General features: G+C 38.6%; 1 protein-coding gene and 1 non-coding gene across 3 annotated transcripts; one reads left to right on the forward strand and one right to left on the reverse strand.

The window, feature by feature from the left end:
* Window positions 1-6,838: 6,838 nt before the first annotated feature.
* Window positions 6,839-21,810, forward strand: LOC125917294 (PDZ domain-containing protein GIPC2-like). 2 transcript variants are annotated; one of them, XR_007456141.1, is made up of 3 exons: window positions 7,065-7,149; window positions 17,419-17,505; window positions 21,286-21,372. XR_007456141.1 is itself a non-coding variant. In XM_049623535.1 (2 exons), the coding sequence occupies exons 1-2, from the start codon at window positions 6,931-6,933 to the stop codon at window positions 21,538-21,540; spliced, it is 474 nt and encodes a 157-aa protein (XP_049479492.1). In that variant the 5' UTR covers window positions 6,839-6,930; the 3' UTR covers window positions 21,541-21,810. The 2 variants fall into 2 exon arrangements, 1 of the variants encoding a protein (XP_049479492.1); XM_049623535.1 differs by lacking the exon at window positions 17,419-17,505 and having other exon boundaries at window positions 6,839-7,149; window positions 21,286-21,810.
* LOC125917295 (U6 spliceosomal RNA) lies at window positions 12,663-12,766 on the reverse strand. Its single transcript, XR_007456143.1, has one exon. It is a non-coding gene; the product is annotated as a U6 spliceosomal RNA (small nuclear RNA).
* Window positions 21,811-22,045: the final 235 nt, after the last annotated feature.

Below are 22,045 nucleotides of genomic sequence, written 5' to 3' on the forward strand. Positions count from 1 at the left end.
CCTTAAAAAAAAAAAAATTCAAAGCTGAGTTTGGTTACAGCACAATTATAGTATCATGGGTTAGAAAAAGCCCAGAAGTTTTGAATTCCCATTTTGATCGTCATTCATTACCTATGTGACCTTAGATAAATCACCTAATAAATCACCTTGCCCAGGGCGTAGTTATGCCTGCCCTCAGGACTTGACTCACAAGGATTAGTTGCGCTAATGGCTTTAGGAAGTGATCAGTAACTTAGGTGTCTCTCTCTGTGCAGGTGTTAGATGTCAAGAGAGGTAACACTGCAGGGAAAAGAACTTGGACTTGGACATCCAGGGTTGGAATCTCATGTGCACCAAATACTACTGATATGACTCTAACCCGTTTTATCTAAGTCTTTTTAACTTTTTTGAGATGTATACCTGAAATACATGTAAATTATAAGGATTCAGTATTTGTATATATCACAAAGTGACCACCATGATATCCAGTTAACATCCGTCAACACAAATAGTTATAATTTCTTGTGATGAGAACTTTTAAGATTTCTCTTAGCAACTTTCGAATCTACAATATAGTATTAACTATAGGTGCTGTGCATCACATTCCTAGGACTTGTTTTTTATAACTGGAAATTTGTACCTTTTGACCACCTTCACCTGTTTTTCCCACCCTGCATCCCCTGCCTCTGGTAAGCACCAATCTGTTCTGTATCTGAGGTTTGTTCTTTTTAGAGCTCACATGTAAGTGAGATCATACAATATTTATCTTTCTTGGTCAGATTTATCTTAGTATAGTAGAATGCCCCTGGGTCTATCCATATTGTTGCAAATAGTGCCATTTCTAGCCTTTGTTTTTTAGTTTGTTAAAAGAGGGGGAAGGTAATATCTCTTACTTAGAATTGCTGGAGGGATTAAAGGAGCTAATATGTGAAAGTACCTGGTGCACATAATGGTTCTTGGACCTTTACTTTGATTTTATTTTTCTATTCTTCCAGACCTATCTTCTCCGTTCCTTCACTTTGCCACTACTTTACTGGAAGTGGGAGCCAGTATTCAAACTGTGTACAGCTAAGAGGGATGAGCAAGTGCCCCAGTTCATGACTGTAATTGAAGGATTATTTGAGTTTTAGAAGTTATTTGATTATCACATAACCTATTTTGGAGGAGCCATGTAGCATAAGACCTTGAGAGCTTTGTGGAAGAGTTTTGAATAAGAATATTGTCACTGGCTTGGCTAAAGCTACTCTCATCTATTCAAGCACTCAGTAAATGGGTAATTCCCCCCCCCCCGCCCCCATAATTATTTTGTTCCTAGTTTCCGGTTGTATGTATGTATTTAGTTATTTAGTTGGAAAGTGTGTGTGTGAGTGTGGGGGAGGGGAAGAGAGAATCCCAGACAGACTGCACTGTTGGAGCCTGAAGTGGGTCTTGCTCTCCCAAACCAGGAGACCCATGACGTGAGCCAAAACCAAGAATCAATTGCTTAACTGACTGAGCCACCCATATATGCCCCTATATATTTTTTTAATGTTTATTTTATTTATTTTTGAGAGCATGAGAGAGTGCACAATCAGGGGAGGGGCGGGGTGGGGGGAGAATCCCAAACAGGGATTGGGAGCCCTGATCCAGGGCTCCATCCCACAAACTGTGAGATCCTGACTTGAGATGAAACCAAGAGTTGGATGCTTAACCAGTTGAGCCACCAAGGCACCCCTCAGGTTGTTTTTAATTCCTGCTATTTAAAAACATTTTTTAAAATGTTTATTTTTGAGAGAGAGAGAGAGAGGAAAAAAGAGAAAGAAAGGATGCGAGCAGGGGAGGGGCAGAGAGAGAGAGAGAGAGAGGGACACAAAGAACCTGAAGCTGGCTTCAGGCTCTGAGCTGTCAGCACGGAGCTAGATGAGGGGCCTTAAATCCACGAACCTCGGGGTCATGACCTGAGCCAAAGTTAGACGCCTAACTTACTGAGCTACCCAGGTACCCCTAATTCCTGCTATTTTAAGGGTAATCAGATAGAGGTAAAATAATCTTTTATTGAGGAAAAAGTCTGAGACTTAGATCATGAGAACAGCCCAGATAAAAACCATAGTCATAAAGGAAACAATCCAAGCAGTGTTCTTATGTGTAAAGATGAAGTATTAACTCCTGATGAAAGTATGGTTTAGTTGGGGTGCCTGGCTTGGCCTGGTTCATAGAGCATGCTAATCTTGATCTCAGAGTTAGGAGTTCAAGCTCTGTGTTTACTGTAGAGATTACTTAAGGAAACAACAGCAGCAAAAAGTGTGGTTTAGTTACTAGATTTGTCATTATGTGCTTTTTATTTTCTGTAATAACATGGATATTTCTAGAAAACCTGTAGAAAGTTAGATTTTTGGTAGATTGAGATGTAGGAAAGTAGTATTAAAATAGTAATACTGCTATTTTAGAAAACCTCAAGAGGTAAAGATTCCAGTTGCTTGTACTTAAAATCATATTCACAAATAATCTAATGCCAGCTACACAAGCCTATAATTTCTTCCAGAGAACTTTGGAACATGTGGAATCTTTGACCAACTCAGTTCCTGTTTAAGGAAAGTATTAAACAAAAGAAAGTTGGAAATGGACTTCCTTGATTTAAAAAAAAAAAAAAAATGCACTTGATATGTTTTTGGAGAAATTTGTGACCTGTTTGTGGGCCAGAATAATTTTTGAAACAACAATGACAAGCTATTTATTAACAAGGGACATTATAAAGTATATAATGGAGAGAAAAGGCAATATTAATCTATATTAGTGACTCTATAGTCGTTCAGACTTATCTTGGCTATATTGAGTTTTAAGGGTGAATAATCATAACCACATGATAACCAGAAGATAGCAATTCAAATACAGTGCATGGTAAGAATACTGTCCATGAGTTATTTATTTTTGAGAGCACGCAAGCAAGGGAGGGAGGGGCAGACAGACAGACACACACACACACACACACACACACACACACACACACACACACAATTTGAAGCACGCTCCAGGCTCCAAGATGTCATCACAGAGCCCAATGAGGGCTCAAACCCATGAACTGTGAGATCATGACCTGAGCTGAAGTTGGATGCTTAACCAACTGGGCTACCCTTGTGCCCCCTCTTATTTTATTTATTTATTTATTTATTTATTTATTTTAATATTTGTTTTTGAGAGAAAAACAGCATGAGTGGGTGGGGGGAGGGGCAGAGCGAGAGAAGAAAGCAGGCTCCAGGCCCTGAGCGGTCAGCACAGAGCCCAATGTGGGACTTGAACTCCAGAACCACAAGGTCGAGGTCATGACCTGGACCAAGGTCAGACACTTAATTGACTGAGCCACCCAGGTGCCCCTCCATGAGTTATTCTTTAACAACAAAGTTGAAAGATAATGTGATTTATGGGAGAAAAGGAATCCATCTGTTACATTTAAAAATCCATCTGATAACATTAAAAAGAAACAAAATCTGATCTCTTCAGGAAAACTAAGCAGCTTTCAAGCATGGGTGAAACATCACTGTTCAAGAAACCCTTACATTCCAGGAATAATAACCTCTATAAAGAGCTTTTTCGTTTAAGAAGCACTCATATATGTAAGTCTCTCAGTTTTTGCAACAAGTGTGTCAGTAGACCAACTTTACTAATGTCATGATGTGCATGAGGACCAGGGAGGTCAGATGATTTGACTGAGCTCACTGAGAGTATGGAAGTGGGACTAGATTCAAGTCTCTTACTTTTTTTTTTTTTTTTTTTTTTTAGTGTTTATTTTTGAGAGACCGCGTGTGAACCAGGGGAGGGGCAGAGAGAGGAGGAGACACAGAATTGGAAGCAGGCTCCAGGCTCTGAGCTGTCAGTACAGAGCCTGACATGAGCCTCGAACTGACAAAACAGTGGGATCATGACCTGAGCTGAAATTGGATGCTCAACTGACTGAGCCACCCAGGTGCCCCCATAAGTTTATTTTTAAGAATAATCCCTATGCCCAGTGTGGGGATTGAACTCCGGACATGGAGATCAAGAGCTGCATGCCAGGCACCCCAAATCTCTTACCTCTTAATCTGTTTTTTTTTTTTTTTCCTAACCATTTTAAGGATGAAATATTTCCTCTTGGAGATTTATTTTGCTGATATTGGAAGTAAGGGGAGCCACTTTTCTGTGCCTGAAATTTCTTCTTTTTAAATGTTTATTTATTGAGAGAACAAGAGTGAGCATGAGCACAAGCCGGGAAGGGGCAGAGAGAGAGAGGGGGAGAGAGAATCCCAAGCAGGCACTGTGCTGTCAGCGCACAGCCCAACATGGAGCTCAATCCTACCAACTGAGATCATGACCTGAGCTGAAGAGTTGGATGCTCAACTGACTGAGCCACTCAGGTACCCTGTGCCTGAAATTTCTGATAGAGGAGATAGGATGTGAAATTTGGATAAGGATGCATAGTATCTCAGTATATTAAACATAATTCACCAGCTTCCTGACTGAGTTTAAGGATAAATTGAGCTAGAAAGTAGAGAGAACTTTTGCTTATGTTTTATTTTAGAGAGAGTGAGAAGGGGAGGGACAGAGGGAAAGAGAATCACAAGCAGGTTCCATGCTTAGTGCAGAGCCTAACTCAGGGCTTGGGCTCACAACCCTAGGATCATGACCTGAGCAGAAATCAAGAGTTGAACTCTCAACTGACTGAGCCATGGAGGCACCCCTAGAAAGAACTTTTAAATGGAAGAAATAGAATTCCTATCTTTTGTATTTTTATATCTGGAATCTTTTTAGTTGAAAACAAAATCTAAAATGGGTTGGTGAAATTACTGGTTTGTGTAACTAAATATTTTGGGATAAGACTGTGTATCTAATAAGTTTTCAACTGCAATAATATGAAACTACTTGCTAAAATTGGCTAAAACAATTGCATAAAAAAGAGTGAGCTCCAGAGTTGGTGAACAGAGCAACTCCCCTATGTCAGGGATCTAGGTTTATTCCATCTCTTTGCTTCGCCTTTCTTGGCACTGGTTTCTTCCTCAGTAGTAAGATGGTGGTGGAAGTTCCCAGACTACCTACAGATAAGGCAGCATCCAGGGCAAGGAAAGGATGGTCTTTTACTGTATGTTTCTTAAGAGTAAAAAAATACTCTCCAGAAGATCCTTGGACATCTTCTTCCATGTCTTGTTGGCCGCGATTGGCCACATGCCTGCTCCTAAAATGCCGCTTATACTAGTTTAAATCTTATGCCTAGAATAGGGGATGTGAGTCATTTTCCTCCAAAGCACATAAGATGTATAGATACTTGAGATCTGAGTGTTGTGTGAAGAGGGGAAAAGGAAGGCACCCATGTCTTGCCTTGCCTGCAAACTTTTGGCTGCCTGGGATGCAACATTGTTCTGTAGGGGAGGAAGCACAATGAAAAAGGGTCATACCTACAGGAAATCTAATATTTGCTCTGCAGGGAAATGTGAAAAATTGAAAGAAAGGAAACAGCTTAGTAACTAGAAGTCCACTTCATGTGGGATTTCCTTTTTGGGGCTTTTCTCCTGCCCTATTACATCATCATTCTGTTTTAATGTTTTCTAACTGGTAAGTTGTTTTTTATGTTAATGGTGTTGGGATCCACTATGAACACCATTAGCAGATTCATTGTTAAAAACAGTAATAATAAAACTGTTTCTTTACTTCCCATCGTTTTGAGAAAGAAAATCAGGAAAACTGTTCACTGTGCATGTTACCTTGTCCCTCTACCCACACTATTACTGATTTTTGTCAGTGGACTAATTATACCATTGATTTCACAGAATAAAGAATAGGAACCTTTCTTAAAGGACTTTCTTTTTCCCTGTGAATAATACAGTTCTTATACTAGAGTATTTCACAAAAACTTACTAATTACAGAACTAAATATATTCTGCCCTGCCCAGGAACACAAAGGGTTAAATCAAAGGTCCACCAGTTAGCACAGCTCCCCACAGAGGAAAAGGGGAAAGGGCAGGACAGCACATGTTTCTTTGTAAGCCTTTTTTCTTTTATATCCAGTTGCCTCTTGTCCTTCTCAGTAGCTCCTTTCATATACATCTGAAATTGGTCAGAATCTTGCTGACCATGCTGGATCTTTTAGTTGTAGAACAGAGTGCTTCCAGTTCAGACACATTCTGATGTGCCTTAAAGATCCATTTAATAAGTAGTAGTTGTGCCATTCCTGAACTTCATGAGGCTTATGGATGTGAGAAGGCTTACCTTCAGTGGGAGTCAAGAATGGTATGAAACCTGGGGATCCAGGGAGAGGGTAGAAAGTGAGGACTGAAGCAAGGCTCAGGGTCTGAGGAAGTGTTGGCAACATCTGTGGCAAAATTGATAATAAAAATTAAAAAAACCTTAACTATTTTGGAATAAAACTGCTATACTGAAATGTTTTTGTGTTACATACCCAAGAAAATTAAGGGATTGGATTAGTGAGTCTGTAAGATATGTTTTAGACCTCTTTATTTTTGCACCTTGTTCAATAATTTTCTTAAGCATTCTAATGCAAGATAAATTTCCTCATTTAAAAAACTTAGCAGTTTTCAAAAATAGACTTGCCTATAATTTCATTGTGGCATACATGTCATGGCCTTGCCTTTGAGAAGACATCTTTTGATTTTAGCGTTGTAAATGGCAGGTAGTGGAGGTATTTTCAATCACTTGGAAGTTGGTGAGATGTAAACTCAGAATCTTGCTCTTGACAAATGTTGGCTTTGTGACCTTAGGCCAATTACTTTCTTTCACTAAACCTCAAATTCCTCATCTGTAATTTGGAGGGGATAAGTATTTGTAAAGTCATTGTGAGGATTTAGTGAGATAATGACCGTAAATTGTTTAATATAGAGACTTGCCTATAGGAAATACTCCATATATATTACCCAATGTTAATGATGTAACTTCTGTCATAAATCGACTATTTCACTCAAATACCCTAATAACCAGAATGTTTTCCTGATGGAAACTGAACTATTTCTTTCTTTCTTACAGATCTTATACTGCACGTTAAACACACCTAAAGTTGATATGGAAAGACTCTTAGGATCACAGATAGGTCTTGAAGATTTTATATTTGCCCATGTGAAAGGGATCAAAAAGGAAGTAAATATAAATAAATCTGAGGATTCACTTGGTCTCACCATTACAGATAATGGTACTGGCTATGCTTTTATAAAGGTAAGTCTTAAAAAAATAACTATGTGACTTACTGGAGGGTAATATTTAAGAAAATCTACCAGGTCAAAGAAATGATCTTAATAGTCAGAACTGGCTCAGCAGGGATGGGTTGGTAAGGTTTCATTTAAACAAAATGGAGGGGGGGTTATTTCCAAATATATTTTATTTTTTTCTAATTTAATTTTTTACATATACATCCAAATTAGCATATAGTACAACAATGACTTCAGGAGAAGATTTCTTTTTTTTTTTTTTTTTTTTAATTTTTTTTTTTTTTTCAACGTTTTTTTATTTATTTTTGGGACAGAGAGAGACAGAGCATGAACGGGGGAGGGGCAGAGAGAGAGGGAGACACAGAATCGGAAACAGGCTCCAGGCTCCGAGCCATCAGCCCAGAGCCTGACGCGGGGCTCGAACTCACAGACCGCGAGATCGTGACCTGGCTGAAGTCGGACGCCCAACCGACTGCGCCACCCAGGCGCCCCTGAGAAGATTTCTTAATGCCTCTTACCCATTTAGCCTATCCCCCCTCCCACAACCCCTCCAGTAACCCTCTGTTTGTTCTCCATATTTAAGAGTCTCTTATGTTTTGTCCCCCTCCCTGTTTCTATATTCTTTTTTGCTTCCCTTCCCTTGTTGATCTGTTCTGTCTTAAAGTCCTCCTGTGAATGAAGTCATATGATTTTTGTCTTTCTGACTGACTTCGCTTAGCATAATACCCTCTAGTTCCATCCATATAGTTGCAGATAGCAAGATTTCATTCTTTTTGATTGCCATTGTATACACATACCATATCTTCTTTATCCATTCATCCATTGATGGACATTTGGGCTTTTTCCATACTTTGGCTATTGTTGATAGTGCTGCTATAAACATTGGGGTGCGTGTGTCCCTTCAAAACCGCATACCTGTATCCCTTGGATAAATGCCTAGTAATGCCATTGCTGGGTTGTAGGGTAGTTCTATTTTTAGTTTTTTGAGGAACCTCCATACTGTTTTCCAGAGTGGCTGCACCAGTTTGCATTCCCATCAGCAGTGTAAAAGAGATCCTCTTTCTCTGCATCCTCGCCAACATTTGTTGTTGCCGGAGTTGTTAATGTTAGCCATTCTGACAGGTGTGAGGTGGTCTCTCATTGTGGTTTTGATTTGTATTTCCCTGATGAGTGATGTTGAGCATTTTTTCATGTGTCTGTTGGCCATTTGGATGTCTTCTTTGGAGAAGTGTCTGTTCATGTCTTTTACTCAGTTCTTCACTAGATAATTTGTTTTTTGGGTGTGGAGTTTGATAAGTTCTTTATAGATTTTTGGATACTAACCCTTTATCTGATATGTCATTTGCAAATATGTTCTCCCATTCTGTCAGTTGCCTTTTAGTTTTGCTGATTGTTTCCTTCACTGTGTAGAAGCTTTTTATTTTGATGAGGTCCCAATAGTTCATTTTTGCTATATTAAAAAAAATTACATATATAAATTTTGAGAGAGCTCATGCAAGTGGGGTGGGACAGGGAGAAGGAGAATCCCAAGCAGGCTCCACGCTGTAGTACAGAGCCTGATGTGGGCCTTGATTCCATGAACTGTGATATCATGACCTAAGCTGAAACAAGAGTAAGATGTTCAACAGACTGAGCCATCCAGGTACCCCTCAATTTTTTTTTTTAAGTAGGCTCCATGCCCAGTGTGGAGCCCATCACTGTTTGGCTTGAACTTAAGACCAAAGACCTGAGCTGAGATCAAGTGTTGGATGTACAACCTAGTGAGCCACCTAGGTGTCCATATATATGTATGTATGTGTGTGTATGTATATATACATACATATATACATACACCTATATAATTTTAAGTAATCTCTATGCCCAATGTGGGGCTCGAACTCACGACCCAGAGACTGTGTTTCATGTTCTGCTGACTGAGCCAGCTAGGCGCTCCAACATATTTTTGACACCTTCTTACATCTTAAATAGTCTTCAGGGGTGCCTGGGTGGCTCATTGGTTAGGTGTCTGTCTCTTGATTTTTGGCTCAGGTCATGATCTCATGGTTTGTGAGTTTGAGCCCTGTGTTGGACTGTGCACTGACAGTGTGTAGCCTCCTTGGGATATTCTCTCTCTCTCTACTCCTCCCTCCCCCGTCCCCCCCAACTTATGCCACCCCAAAATAAATAAGCTTTAGAAAAGTTTGAAGAATTTTTAACTATAGAATTTATTTAAATACAAATAAAGCAATATAGAGCTGTAAAGGCAAGAGAAGGAAGTTTGAAATAGTATGAAAAACTAAGAACTGAGGTGTGGGGAAAAGAAAAGTAGACTTATCTCTTAAACAGTTCTATTAAGCAATTGTATAACAGACTTTTATTGAATGCTTATGTACTAGGCACTTGACATACATTTTCTCATTTAAGTCTCAACCATTCCATTGGTACTATGTTTCCTCTTGTTGAGGTATAACAAATTTAAAAAAAAATACTTATTTTGAGAGAGGGAGAACATACACCCACGTGAGCAGGGGAGGGGCAGAGAGAGAGAGGGAGCGAGAACATCCCAAGCAGGCTCTGCACGGTCACTGGGGAACCCAACATGGGGCTCCAATTGATGAACTGTGAGATCATGACCTGAGCCAAACTCAAGAGTCAGACACTTAACAGACTGAGCCACCCAAGCATCCCAGGGTATAACAGATTTTTAATGTTCAGCTTATTGTACTCACACCTGTTAACCATCACCCAGATCGAGGGAAACTTCATTTCCACCACTCAGAAGTCTCCCTTGTACTGTTTCCCACGCAGTATGCTTCTCCCACAAAGGTAGCCACTACTCTGACCTCTCACTACAGTTTTGCTCGTTCTTGAACCTTCTGTAAGTAGAATCCTATATTATGTACTCTGTCGTTTCTGGATTCTTCTGTTGAACATGGTGTCTGGGAGATTGACCTGTGGGTAGGTACTATTACCAACCTCTATTTTACAGATGTAGAAACAGGATAAGGGAGGTTAAGTAGCTTGCTTTAAAGTTATATAGCAGAAAAATTCAGTATTTGAATTTAAGAGCTCTGACTCCAGAGCTGGCATTCCCATCCACTTCACTAAGAATTAGTTACAAACTTCATGCAACAGAGTATGTTTCAGGTTTTTATTTTGTCCAAATCTTTTCTTTGCTGATGCACTGTCATTTAAAACAAGTCTTAGGTAAGCAACCTCCTTAACTGTAAATAGTACTTTATTTAACTCCCCACTTGATAGAATGGCTATTTTTAGCTCTGCTAAAAGATAGGACTGTGTTGAAGGTTGAGTGGGTGATCAAATGGAAAATCGTGAGTTGGGAAAGTCATGTGGGATTATCTGGGGGAAGCTCAGGACATGAGGCACATGCAGCAATGCCTTTCTAATGTCAGCAGGAAGGGCTTAGAAGTTTTGCAAACATACGTGGATTTTTTAGATCTTAACCTCTGTTCAGAGTTTGTGTTCTTTTTTTCTTGAATGTCTCCTTGAACATGTGCCTGCGTCAGTACGAGTCACTAGCCCTGGGGAGGCAGAACATGATGGCAAGGAGAAAGTGGAGCATACAGCAAACTGCTGATGTAGAATTCAACTTAAAAGAGAAATGAATACGATTAATAGGACTTCTTACAAACTGGGGTGGGGGTAATTTCAAATTCACTGTAAGATTGTAAGAATACAGAAGACTTCCATAATACCCTTTACCCATTTCTCCAATTTTTACCACTTGTCACGTTTGCTTTTTTGGTCTAATTCACACATGTGTATGTGTATATGTATACATATGTACAAATATAATTTTCAGAACCATTTGAAAAAGTGGAATGCATATATTCCCATTTAGCCTCTAGTATTTCAGAACGTAGTTATTAAGCACAGGGTTTTTTTTCCTGTATAGCTAGACAGTGCAATTGTGAAATTCAGAAAATCTAATATTGATAAAATAATTTTTTTTTTCAACGTTTTTTTTTTTATTTTTTTATTTTTTTATTTTTTGGGGACAGAGAGAGACAGAGCATGAACGGGGGAGGGGCAGAGAGAGAGGGAGACACAGAATCGGAAACAGGCTCCAGGCTCCGAGCCATCAGCCCAGAGCCTGACGCGGGGCTCGAACTCACAGACCACGAGATCGTGACCTGGCTGAAGTCGGACGCTTAACCGACTGTGCCACCCAGGCGCCCCTCTGCCGGAATCTTTCAGCTGGCTTGTGTATCCTTTGACATGTCTCTGATCATTTATTAAGCAGTTCTTCTTCTCTGGCACAACAAGATGTTCTAGGTTCATCTTTTGTCTTTTCCCAAGCCTGGAATCAACCATTTTTTCATGGGGCTCTGGTTTTGCTTTTGGTGAGGATGGATATTTCAAAGTCAAGATCTGGATGCTAGTTAGACTCCTTGGTCTAACTGGAGTGTCCTTGTTTCTGGGTCTTTTCAGTGATGGGGTTAGAAAACCTATTTTAGAAGTAAATGGACTCAAAATTATGCCTCAAATTTTAATCCTGCCCCATAGGTTTTTTTTTTTCCTTTCCTTCCCCCATTAAAAAAAAAAAAAATATATATATATAATATATATATACTTTATATATATATAATATATATATATTTTATATATATAATATATATATATATAAATAATTTTTTTTTTTTAAGTTGATTATGAGAGAGAGCATGAGTGGGGAAGGAGCAGAGACGGGGAGAGAGAATCCCAAGCAGGCTCTGCACTGTCAGTGTAGAGCCTGATGTGGGGTGCAAACCCACAAACCAGAAGATCATGATCTGAAACCAAGAGTTGATGTTCAACTGACTGAGTTGCCTGGGTGCCCCTATTAAAATACTTTTTATTTAAAAAAATTTTTTTTTTCAACGTTTTTTATTTATTTTTGGGACAGAGAGAGACAGAGCATGAACGGGGGAGGGGCAGAGAGAGAGGGAGATACAGAATCGGAAACAGGCTCCAGGCTCTGAGCCATCAGCCCAGAGCCCGACGCGGGGCTCGAACTCACGGACCACGAGATCGTGACCTGGCTAAAGTCGGACGCTTAACCGACTGCACCACCCAGGGGCCCCTAAAATACTTTTTAAAATAAAATATTTACTCATTTGCTTAGTCCTACAATATATGCAAAATAGTTTCAGGATTGCTATATCCATATTATGAAGAACCTATTAAGAGTTCAAGATTGGTATGCATGTACACACATGTACATACACAAAGTATTCTATTCAGGTTACTTGGAATGGGTTTTTTCCTGTCCCTTTCCCCATTAGGTGATGGTTATTCATTTGAAATACTATTGAATCCACTTCTCTTTGAATTGAGTTTTCTCCGCATCATGTTCTAATTTTTTCTGAAAAAATAAAATATTAAAATGATTCAAAAGTATATTAAAAGACGTTCAGGGATCTGTCACTTTCTCCTGGCCCTCTATCCCATTACTCATTTCTCCCACTCCTTATAAGTAATCATTTTCATTAATTTCTGGCTCACCCTTTCAATGTTTATTTTTGCTAAGATAAGTAGGAGAAAAAAATGAAACATTCCAAGAGTTTGTATGTCATTCTTGTGCAGGGACTGTGTTAATCTTTTCTATATAGTTCCAATTTTAGTATATATGCTAAAGTGAGTACTTGATATCCTTTCAGTAGTGGCTAGAAGTCCAAGTAGGTTAGAGTAGGACAGTGTGGTATAGATTGACAAGGGTAAGGAAGAAGGATTCCATGATCAGGGAGTGGTGATATATAGGAGCATGGACTTTAGAACTACACATGCCTGCTTTCAGTCTTAGTCCAACCACTTATTTACTTGGACAAATGATCTTTGATAAGTCATTAAGCTCCTCTGATCCTTCTCTCAAAAGGGAATATTAACACCTATTTCACAGGATTGTTGCAGGTATAAAGGAATGATCTATAAAAATCTGATACTGCTATTAAGTTATCAATTAGGAGTACTAACAAATCATCACATAATTAGATGAGCAGAGAACTGTATTTAATAGTACTACGTAGCTCTACATTTACACGGACTAAGAAGTTCACAGAGGTAAATGCCTGCCTTGAGAAACCATTCTCAGCCTAACTTTACACTTCAAGGAACTAGAAAAAGAACTAAATGAAACCCCAAGTTAGTAGATGGAAGGAAATAACAAATATTAGAGCAGAAATAGAGACTAAAAAGACAATGAAACAAAGAGCTGGTTCTTTGAAAAATAATTGACAGACCTTTAGCTAGACTCACAAAAAAGGACTCAAAATCAAATGAGAGATGTTACAGTGGAGCCATAGAAATGTAGAGGATAGTAAGAGACTGCTATGAACTATCCTATCTAACAAATTGGACAACGTAAGAAATGAGTAAATTCCTAGAAACCTACAACCTACCAAGACTGACGAAATAAAAAATCTGAACAGATGGATTCAGTCTCCTTGCTAGTCATCAAAAACTTCCCAACAAAAGCCCAGGACCAGATGGCTCCACTGGTGGATTCTACCAAGCCTTCAAAGAGAATAATTAATCCCAGTCCTTTTTAAACTCTTCCAAAAATTAGAGTGAACTCCTCCAAACTCCTTTTATGAAGCCAGAATTACCCTGATAGAAAAACCAGACAAGAATGCCCCAAGAAAAAGGCCAGTATTCCTAATAACATAAATACAAAAATCCTTAATATTAGCAAATCAAATTCAATATGTTAAAGGGATCATACATCATGGTCAAGTGGTATTTATTTCAGGGGTGATTAAACATGCATAAATCAGTGTGATATACCACATTAACAAAAGGATATAAACATTTTTTATCTCAATGGTTGAAGAAAAAACATTTGAAAGAATTCAAATGGTAAAAAAAAAAAAAAACTCAACAAAGTGGTATAGAGGGAACATACCTCAACATCATAAAGGTCCTGTAGGACAAGCTCACAGCTAACATCATCCTTAAAGGAAAAACTTTCAGTTTTTCTCCACAAAGATCAGGAACAAGGCAAGCATGCTCTCTCTTGCCACTTCTATTCAACACAATATTGGAAGTTCTAGCCAGAGCAGTTAGGCCAGTAAAAGAAATAAAAGGCATCCAAATTGGAGAGGAAAAAGTAAATGGTCACTGCTTGAAGATGATATAGAAAACCTTAAAGACTTTATCCAGAAAACTGTTAGAAGTACTACAGTAAAGTTGCAGGATACAAAATTAATACACAAAAATCTTGCACTTTTTTTTTTTTTTAATTTATTTTTGGGACAGAGAGAGACAGAGCATGAACGGGGGAGGGGCAGAGAGAGAGGGAGACACAGAATCGGAAACAGGCTCCAGGCTCTGAGCCATCAGCCCAGAGCCCGACGCGGGGCTCGAACTCACAGACCGCGAGATCGTGACCTGGCTGAAGTCGGACGCTTAACCGACTGCGCCACCCAGGCGCCCCTAAATCTTGCACTTTTATATGTGAATAATCTATCAGAAGAATCCATTCCATTTATAATTGTATCAAAAAGAATAAAATACCTGTGAGCAAATTTAACCAAGGGGAAAGACCAATAATTGAAAACTATAGGATGTAAGAAAGATACAAATGAAAAGCTATTTCATGTTCATGCCTTGGAAGAATTAATGTTGTTAAATGCTAACCAAAGCAATATTACAGAGTCAGTGTGATCCCTGTCAAAATTCCAATGGCACTTTTCACAGAAATACAATAGTGCTAAAATTCATATGAACTGTAGAAGACCTGGAATAGCTGAAGCAAGGTTGAGAAAGAACAAAGCTGGAGGCATCACACTCCCTGATTTCAAACTATATTACAAAGCTCTGGTAATTTAAAAAGTGTGGTATTGGCATAGAAACACTGATCACTATGGCAGAATACAGAGCCCAGAAATAAACTTTTGTGTATATAGTCAATTTATAATAAAGGAGCCAAGAATCTACAGTGGAGAAGGGATTCTCTTCAATAAATGGTGCTGGGAAAATTGGATAGCCATCTGCAAAAGAATGAAATTGGATCATTATCTCACATCATACACAAAAATTAATTCAGGATGGGCTAAAGACTTGAATTAAAACATGAAACCGCAGAACTCCTACAAGAAAACGTGGGGAGTAAGCTCTTTGACATAGGTTTTTGGTGATGATTTTTGAATCTGAAAACAAGCAAAAGCAAACAAGTTGGACTATATCAAACTAAAAAAAGTCTAATAAAAAATGGGCAAAAAAGCTGAATAGACATTTTTCCAAAGAAGACCTAGATGACTACCAGATACATGAAAAGATTTTTTTTTTAATTTTTTTAATGTTTTTATTTATTTTTGAGACAGAGAGAGACGGAGCATGAGCAGGGGAGGGGGAGAGAGAGAGGGAGACACAGAATCCGAAGCAGGCTCCAGGCTCTGAGCTGTCAGCACAGAGCCCGACGCGGGGCTCGAACTCACAGACCGTGAGATCATGACCTGAGCCGAAGTCGGACACTCAACCGACTGAGCCACCCAGGCGCCCCAAGATTTTTTTTTTTTGAAGTTTGTTTTGGGAGACTGCACGCATGAGTGGGGGAGGGACAAACAGGTAGGGGAGGGAGAATCCCAAGCCAACTCTGCACTGCCAGCATGGAGCCTGGAGGGGTGCTTGAACCCACGAACTGCAAGATCATGAACTGAAACCAAGAGTTGGACGCTTAACCGACTGAGCCACACAGGTGCCCCCATGAAAAGATGTTCTAGGTTATTAATCATCAGGGAAATGCAAGTCAAAACCACAATGAGCTACCACCTCCACCTGTTAGAATGGCTATTACCAAAAAGACTAAAAATAACAAATGTTGATGAGGATGGGACGTTAAGGGAACCCTTGTAATACTGTTGATAGGAATGTAGCATGCAGTCACTATAGAAAACAATATGGAGTTTTCTTTAAAAAATTAAAAAACTACCATACAATTCAGCAATTCCACTTCTGGTATTTATCTGAAGAAAATGAAAACACTAATTTGGAAAGATAAATACACCATGCCTTTGTGTATGGTGTTCATTGCAGCTTTACAGTAGTCAAGATACAGAAGCAACCTAAGTGTCCATCAGTTGATAAATGGATAAAGATGTATGTATATATACACACAATGGAGCATTAGTATTAGCTGTATAAAAGAATTAAATCTTCCCAGTTTTGGCGGTATAGATGGACCTCAAGGGCATTATGGTAAGTGAAATGTCAGACCTATGCTGTAGGATCTATGTTGAATCTAAAACATTTATGTGATTTCTTAAATTTGAATTAAAGTATGGTGTGGTTTTCACAGGTAAAACTTCTTGGGTAAAAGACAACAGACTTAAATATTTGTGATTTTAGCATCCAAGCCTAGATTTCCCAGAACCAGAGCATATAAATAACCTTATCAGAAAATTCAGAGTATACTTAAAACTAGAAATTCCCAGAATGGTTTAGGACTGGTTGGCAAACACTTATACAGAGGGACAGATGCTAAATATTCTAGGCTTTGTCATAATTTAGGGTCATGCAGTCTGTGGGTGCAACGTCTGTTTGAAGCCCAGTTCTTTTTGTTGTGTTCTTTTCATCAGTAATCGTTGTACCTTGGTATCCTCATTTGTTAATGGAATGAGGCTTGTTGTGAGGACTAAGTGAAATAACTGTTTATAATTAAGAATGTTACATTATCATGAGCATAGTCTGAGGACAGTGTTAGGATCAGCAGCACAGATCTCAAACTTGCTGACCATGGCAGCAGGGCGTGCAGCTCAAACAACCTTGAATGTGATACCTAAGATTTTGAGGAGGGTGGGATGCTGCCCTAGAGTTCTGGTGTCTGTGATTAGCAGGTTTTATAAGTATATGCGATGAAATAACGGAGAATAATAATTCTCTGAGGTGGCTAGGATCCTCTGAGTTTAATAATGCTGTAAATCCTATCTTTTAAAAATTTGTCTTCTCTGCTTTTTTGCAGTATCAAGATGAGATAAAACCAGATTAGACAAAGTTTTAAGTGTTACAGAGGATATTAAGTGACTCACTAAATATAAGCATGGCATTAATATCTTTTTTCCATCCTTTGTGTTCGAGTAGCATTTTTAGCAAGATTATTAATCTCTGTCATGTTATAATATGATTATCAAAGCATATATTCCAGAAACTTGTCTCAATCACTACCTCATTCTTTATTTTATGAACTTAAGAGGCTAAAGCTTAGGTAACCCACAACGTCTATAATCTGTGTCTTCCACTTCTGTATTCACCTTATGGTGTTCAGGTTTCTTACACTGATTTTCCTGTCTCTTCATCCCAGATCCTTATCTGCTACTTCTGATTATTTACCTGTGCTTTGATGTTTTTCTTGCCCACCTGGATTCTCGCCTTGCTACTTGGACTTCTGGTAACTGCCTTTCCTCCTTCTGTCTAGACACTCTTCTAGTGACTTCTGTGACTACTCCTAGGCCCAAGACAGTGTAGATTTTTGTTCCTCTGACCTTTAATTTATTAAGATTTATACATGTCTGTAAAGTTTTTCATTTAGTTAATTTTATATACTACGTATTAATAAAACTGTGACAAGTCTTAACATGTGATAGGACACTGAAATTTGTGTGTTGTTCAAAGGAAAAAAAATAGGTTCAGAAGGTATGAAGAGATAGATGAGAGTAAAATTTAAGAAGGCAATATTTATGTATAGATTTTCACACTCTCTAATGGCTTAAGAATGGGTAGATAACAGGATATTTAATAGTTTTTTTTTGTTTCTTTAGACTCTAGTCTTCTTAAAAATCTTGTTTATTTTTCTGTGACCTTTTAGAAATTCCAGTTGTACTTAGTGGTTGCTGTGGTTACTCTTCTGTTAACTTGTAATGTTAATATGGACCCCTAATAAAACAGTGTCAGATTATAAATTTCTCATTTATTTTATAATTGACTATTCGTAATGATAATGAGCTCTGAATTGGTATTATTTCACTTGCATAAAGCATATTAATAGTTACTATTATAATGAACATAGCATTGTTCTTAAAATTTGGGGGTGAAATAGAAGCCTATTGTGAATTTTGGTATATAGTAATAAAACTTAAAAATGCCCAACCTTCCCAGGTTACCCTTTTACAATTTTCTTTTTTCTAATGATAATTATAGAGATGCTGGGGTACATGAGTTTTGCTCTTAACTCTTAGATGCAATGATCATACTGTGGATTCAGAAGAAGTTATTACTCCACTTGGTAAGAGTAGGGAATGCATATGATTTTTTTTTTAAATATGAAATTTATTGCCAAATTGGTTTCCATACAACACCCAGTGCTCATCCCAACAGGTGCCCTCCTCAATGCCCATCCCCCCATCAACCCTCCCTCCCACCCCCCATCAACCCTCAGTTTATTTTCAGTCTTTGAGTCTCTTATGGTTTGCCTCCCTCCCTAACTTTTTTTCCCCCTCCCCCTCCCCCATGGTCTTCTGTCAAGTTTCTCAGGATCCACATAAGAGTGAAAACATATGGTATCTGTCTTTCTCTGTATGACTTATTTCACTTAGCATAACAGTCTCCAGTTCCATCCATGTTGCTACAAAAGGCCATATTTCATTCTTTCTCCTTGCCAAGTAGTATCCCATTGTATGTATAAACCACATCTTCTTTATCCATTCATCAGTGGATGGACATTTAGGCTCTTTCCATAATTTGGCTATTGTTGAAAGTGCTGCTATAAACATTGGGGTACAAGTGCCCCTATGCATCAGCACTCCTGTATCCCTTGGGTAAATTCCTAGCAGTGCTACTGCTGGGTCATAGGGTAGATCTATTTTTAATTTTTTGAGGAACCTCCACACTGTTTTCCGGGGTGGCTGTACCAGTTTGTATTCCCACCAACGGTGCAAGAGGGTTCCTGTTTCTCCACATCCTCTCCAGCATCTATAGTCTCCTGACTTGTTCATTTTGGCCACTCTGACTGGCGTGAGGTGATATCTGAGTGTGGTTTTGATTTGTATTTCCCTGATGAGGAGTGACATGAGCATCTTTCCATGTGCCTGTTGGCCATCTGGATGTCTTCTTTAGAGAAGTGTCTATTCATGTTTTCTGCCCATTTCTTCACTGGATTATTTGTTTTTCGGGTGTGGAGTTTAGGGAGTTCTTTATAGATTTTGGATACTAGCCCTTTGTCCGATATGTCATTTGCAAATATCTTTTCCCATTCCGTTGGTTGCCTTTTACTTTTGTTGATTGTTTCCTTTGCAGTGCAAAGATAAAAAGCTTCATGAGGTCCCAATAGTTCATTTTTGCTTTTAATTCCCTTGCGTTTGGAGATGTGTCAAGTAAGAAATCGCTGAGGCTGAGGTCAGAGAGGTTTTTTCCTGCTTTCTTCTCTAGGATTTTGATGGTTTCGTGTCTCACATTCAGGTCCTTCATCCATTTTGAGTTTATTTTTGTGAATGGTGTAAGAAAGTGGTCTAGTTTCATTCTTCTGCATGTTTCTGTCCAGTTCTCCCAGCACTATTTGTTAGAGACTGTCTTTTTTCCATTGGATATTCTTTCTTGCTTTGTCAGAGATTAGTTAGCCATACTTTTGTGGGTCCAATTCTGGAGTCTCTATTCCATTGGTCTATGTGTCTGTTCTTGTGCCAATACCAAGCTGTGTTGATGATCACAGCTTTGTTGTAGAGGCTAAAGTCTGGGATTGTGATGCCTCCCGCTTTGGTCTTCTTTTTCAATATTACTTTGGCTATTTAGGGTCTTTTGTGGTTCCATACAAATTTTAGGGTTGCTTGCTCTAGCTTCGGGAAGATTGCTGGTGCAATTTTGATTGGGATTGCGTTGAATGTGTAGATGGCTTTGGGTAGTATTGACATTTTAACAATATTATTTCAATCTATGAGCACAGAATTTTTCCATTTCTTTGTATCTTCTTCAATTTCCTTCATAAGCTTTCTATAGTTTTCAGCATACAGATCTTTTACATCTTTGGTTAGGTTTATTCCTAGGTATTTTATGATTCTTGGTGCAATTGTGAATGGGATCAGTTTGTTTGTCTTTTGGTTGCTTCATTATTAGTGTATAAGAATGCAACTGGTTTCTGTACGTTAATTTTGTATCCTGTGACTTTGCTGAATTAATGTGTCAGTTCTAGCAGACTTTTGGTGGAGTCTATCAGGTTTTCCATGTAGAGTATCATGGCATCTGCAAAAAGTGAAAGCTTGACTTCATATTTGCCAATTTTGATGCCTTTGATTTCCTTTTGTTGTCTGCTGATGCTAGCACTTCCAACACTATGCTAAACAACAGTGGTGAGAGTGGACATCCCTGTAGTGTTCCTGATCTCGGGGAAAGCTCTCAGTTTTTCCCCATTGAGGATGATATTAGCTGTGGGCTTTTCATAAATGGCTTTTATGATGTTTAAGTATTTTCCTTCTATCTCGACTTTCTCAAGGGTTTTTATTAAGAAAGGATGCTGAATTTTGTCAAATGCTTTTTCTGCATCGATTGACAGGACCATATGGTTCTTATCTTTTCTTTTATTAATGTGATGTATCACATTGATTTGTGAATGTTGAACCAGACCTGCAGCCCAGGAATGAATCCCACTTGATCATGGTGAATAATTCTTTTTATATGCTGTTGAATTCGATTTGCTAGTATCTTGTTGAGAATTTTTACATCCATATTCATCAGGGATACTGGCCTATAGTTCTCTTTTTTTGCTGGGTGTCTGGTTTGGGAATCAAAGTAATGCTGGCTTCATAGAATGAGTCTGGAAGTTTTCCTTCCCTTCCTATTTTTTGGAACAGATCTTTCCAAGCTTCAATTTTTCAGTCTATGGTCTGAGGCTCTGCTAAAGGTTGTTGAAATTAAATGAGATGGCAAATGTAAAGTGCTTAGTTTAGAGCTCAGCATATGTAACAACACTTACTATAGAAGCAGGAGAGTAACACCTTAATGATTCTTAGGGGAGTAACCCAGAGGATTTGAGGAGAAGTTTCTTGGAGGAGGTATGATGACTGATGGAGCAGAATTCTGAATGAGGTATGGTGGTTGTCCTTTGTTGCCTGGTCTTTATCTTTAACTGAGCATTAAGCTGCATTGTGAATATGTCAATACGTATAATGTCTCAGGGGCATAAAAAGCAATGTTATACAGTTCCATTTTGTATTAAGTGTTATCCTTAATTTTCTTTCAGAGAATTAAAGATGGTAGCCTAATTGACTCCATTAAAACCATCTGTGTGGGGGATCATATTGAATCCATAAATGGAGAAGATATCATTGGGTGGCGTCACTATGATGTTGCTAAAAAGTTAAAGGAATTAAAAAAAGATGAACCCTTTACCTTGAAGTTAATAGAACCTAAGAAGGCATTTGGTAAGTTTGGGTGTGTGTATGTGTGTGAAGTGTTCCCTTCCCTGGCTTGTCTTTCTAAGGGTAGTGAGCACTGAGATGTGGTGCCATGTAATTTAGTATATCCATTAAGGATATAGAGAATGAGAGCACTACTTATAAGGGAAACAACTATTCAAGGAGAAAGAATTGCCTAAAAGGACATTTTCTGAAAGACCTTTGGAGTTACAAAGTCTGATGTCGAGTGACTTTGTGGCTGTTCCAGACTGTAAGAACGGCACATTGTAATACATTCATCTTGCTGAGGAGTAAAATTTTTGACTGGGCTCTCTAAGCCATAACTATTGTCCGTGGACCTTAACAGCAAAAACTTTTAGTTACACACAGAATTGGTATTTAAATAGTTATCTAGTCTATTTTAAAGACTTCCTTCAATACTTTTTCACCATTAGCATTTTGAATTTGGCAGCATGGGATGGTATGAAATTACTTCCACTTTGGTGTGACATCTGTACTTGCTTGGTTTTAGCCATGGCAGCTGTGTTCCAACTGTTCAAACCCCTAGGGCTATCTCATCTACAGGAAAATGTGCCAGCTTCTCCT

Source organism: Panthera uncia, unplaced genomic scaffold (genome assembly GCF_023721935.1).
Source record: "Panthera uncia isolate 11264 unplaced genomic scaffold, Puncia_PCG_1.0 HiC_scaffold_1661, whole genome shotgun sequence".
Taxonomy (NCBI): domain Eukaryota; kingdom Metazoa; phylum Chordata; class Mammalia; order Carnivora; family Felidae; genus Panthera; species Panthera uncia.

What these genes read in the sequence shown, in the direction of transcription:
- LOC125917294 (XM_049623535.1), top strand. Translation starts at nt 6,931, where the DNA reads ATGGAAACTGAACTATTTCTTTCTTTCTTACAGATCTTATACTGCACG. An exon ending in CTGGCTATGCTTTTATAAAG is followed by an intron (nt 7,150 to 21,285) that starts GTAAGTCTTAAA and finishes ATTTTCTTTCAG; the next exon opens with AGAATTAAAGATGGTAGCCT.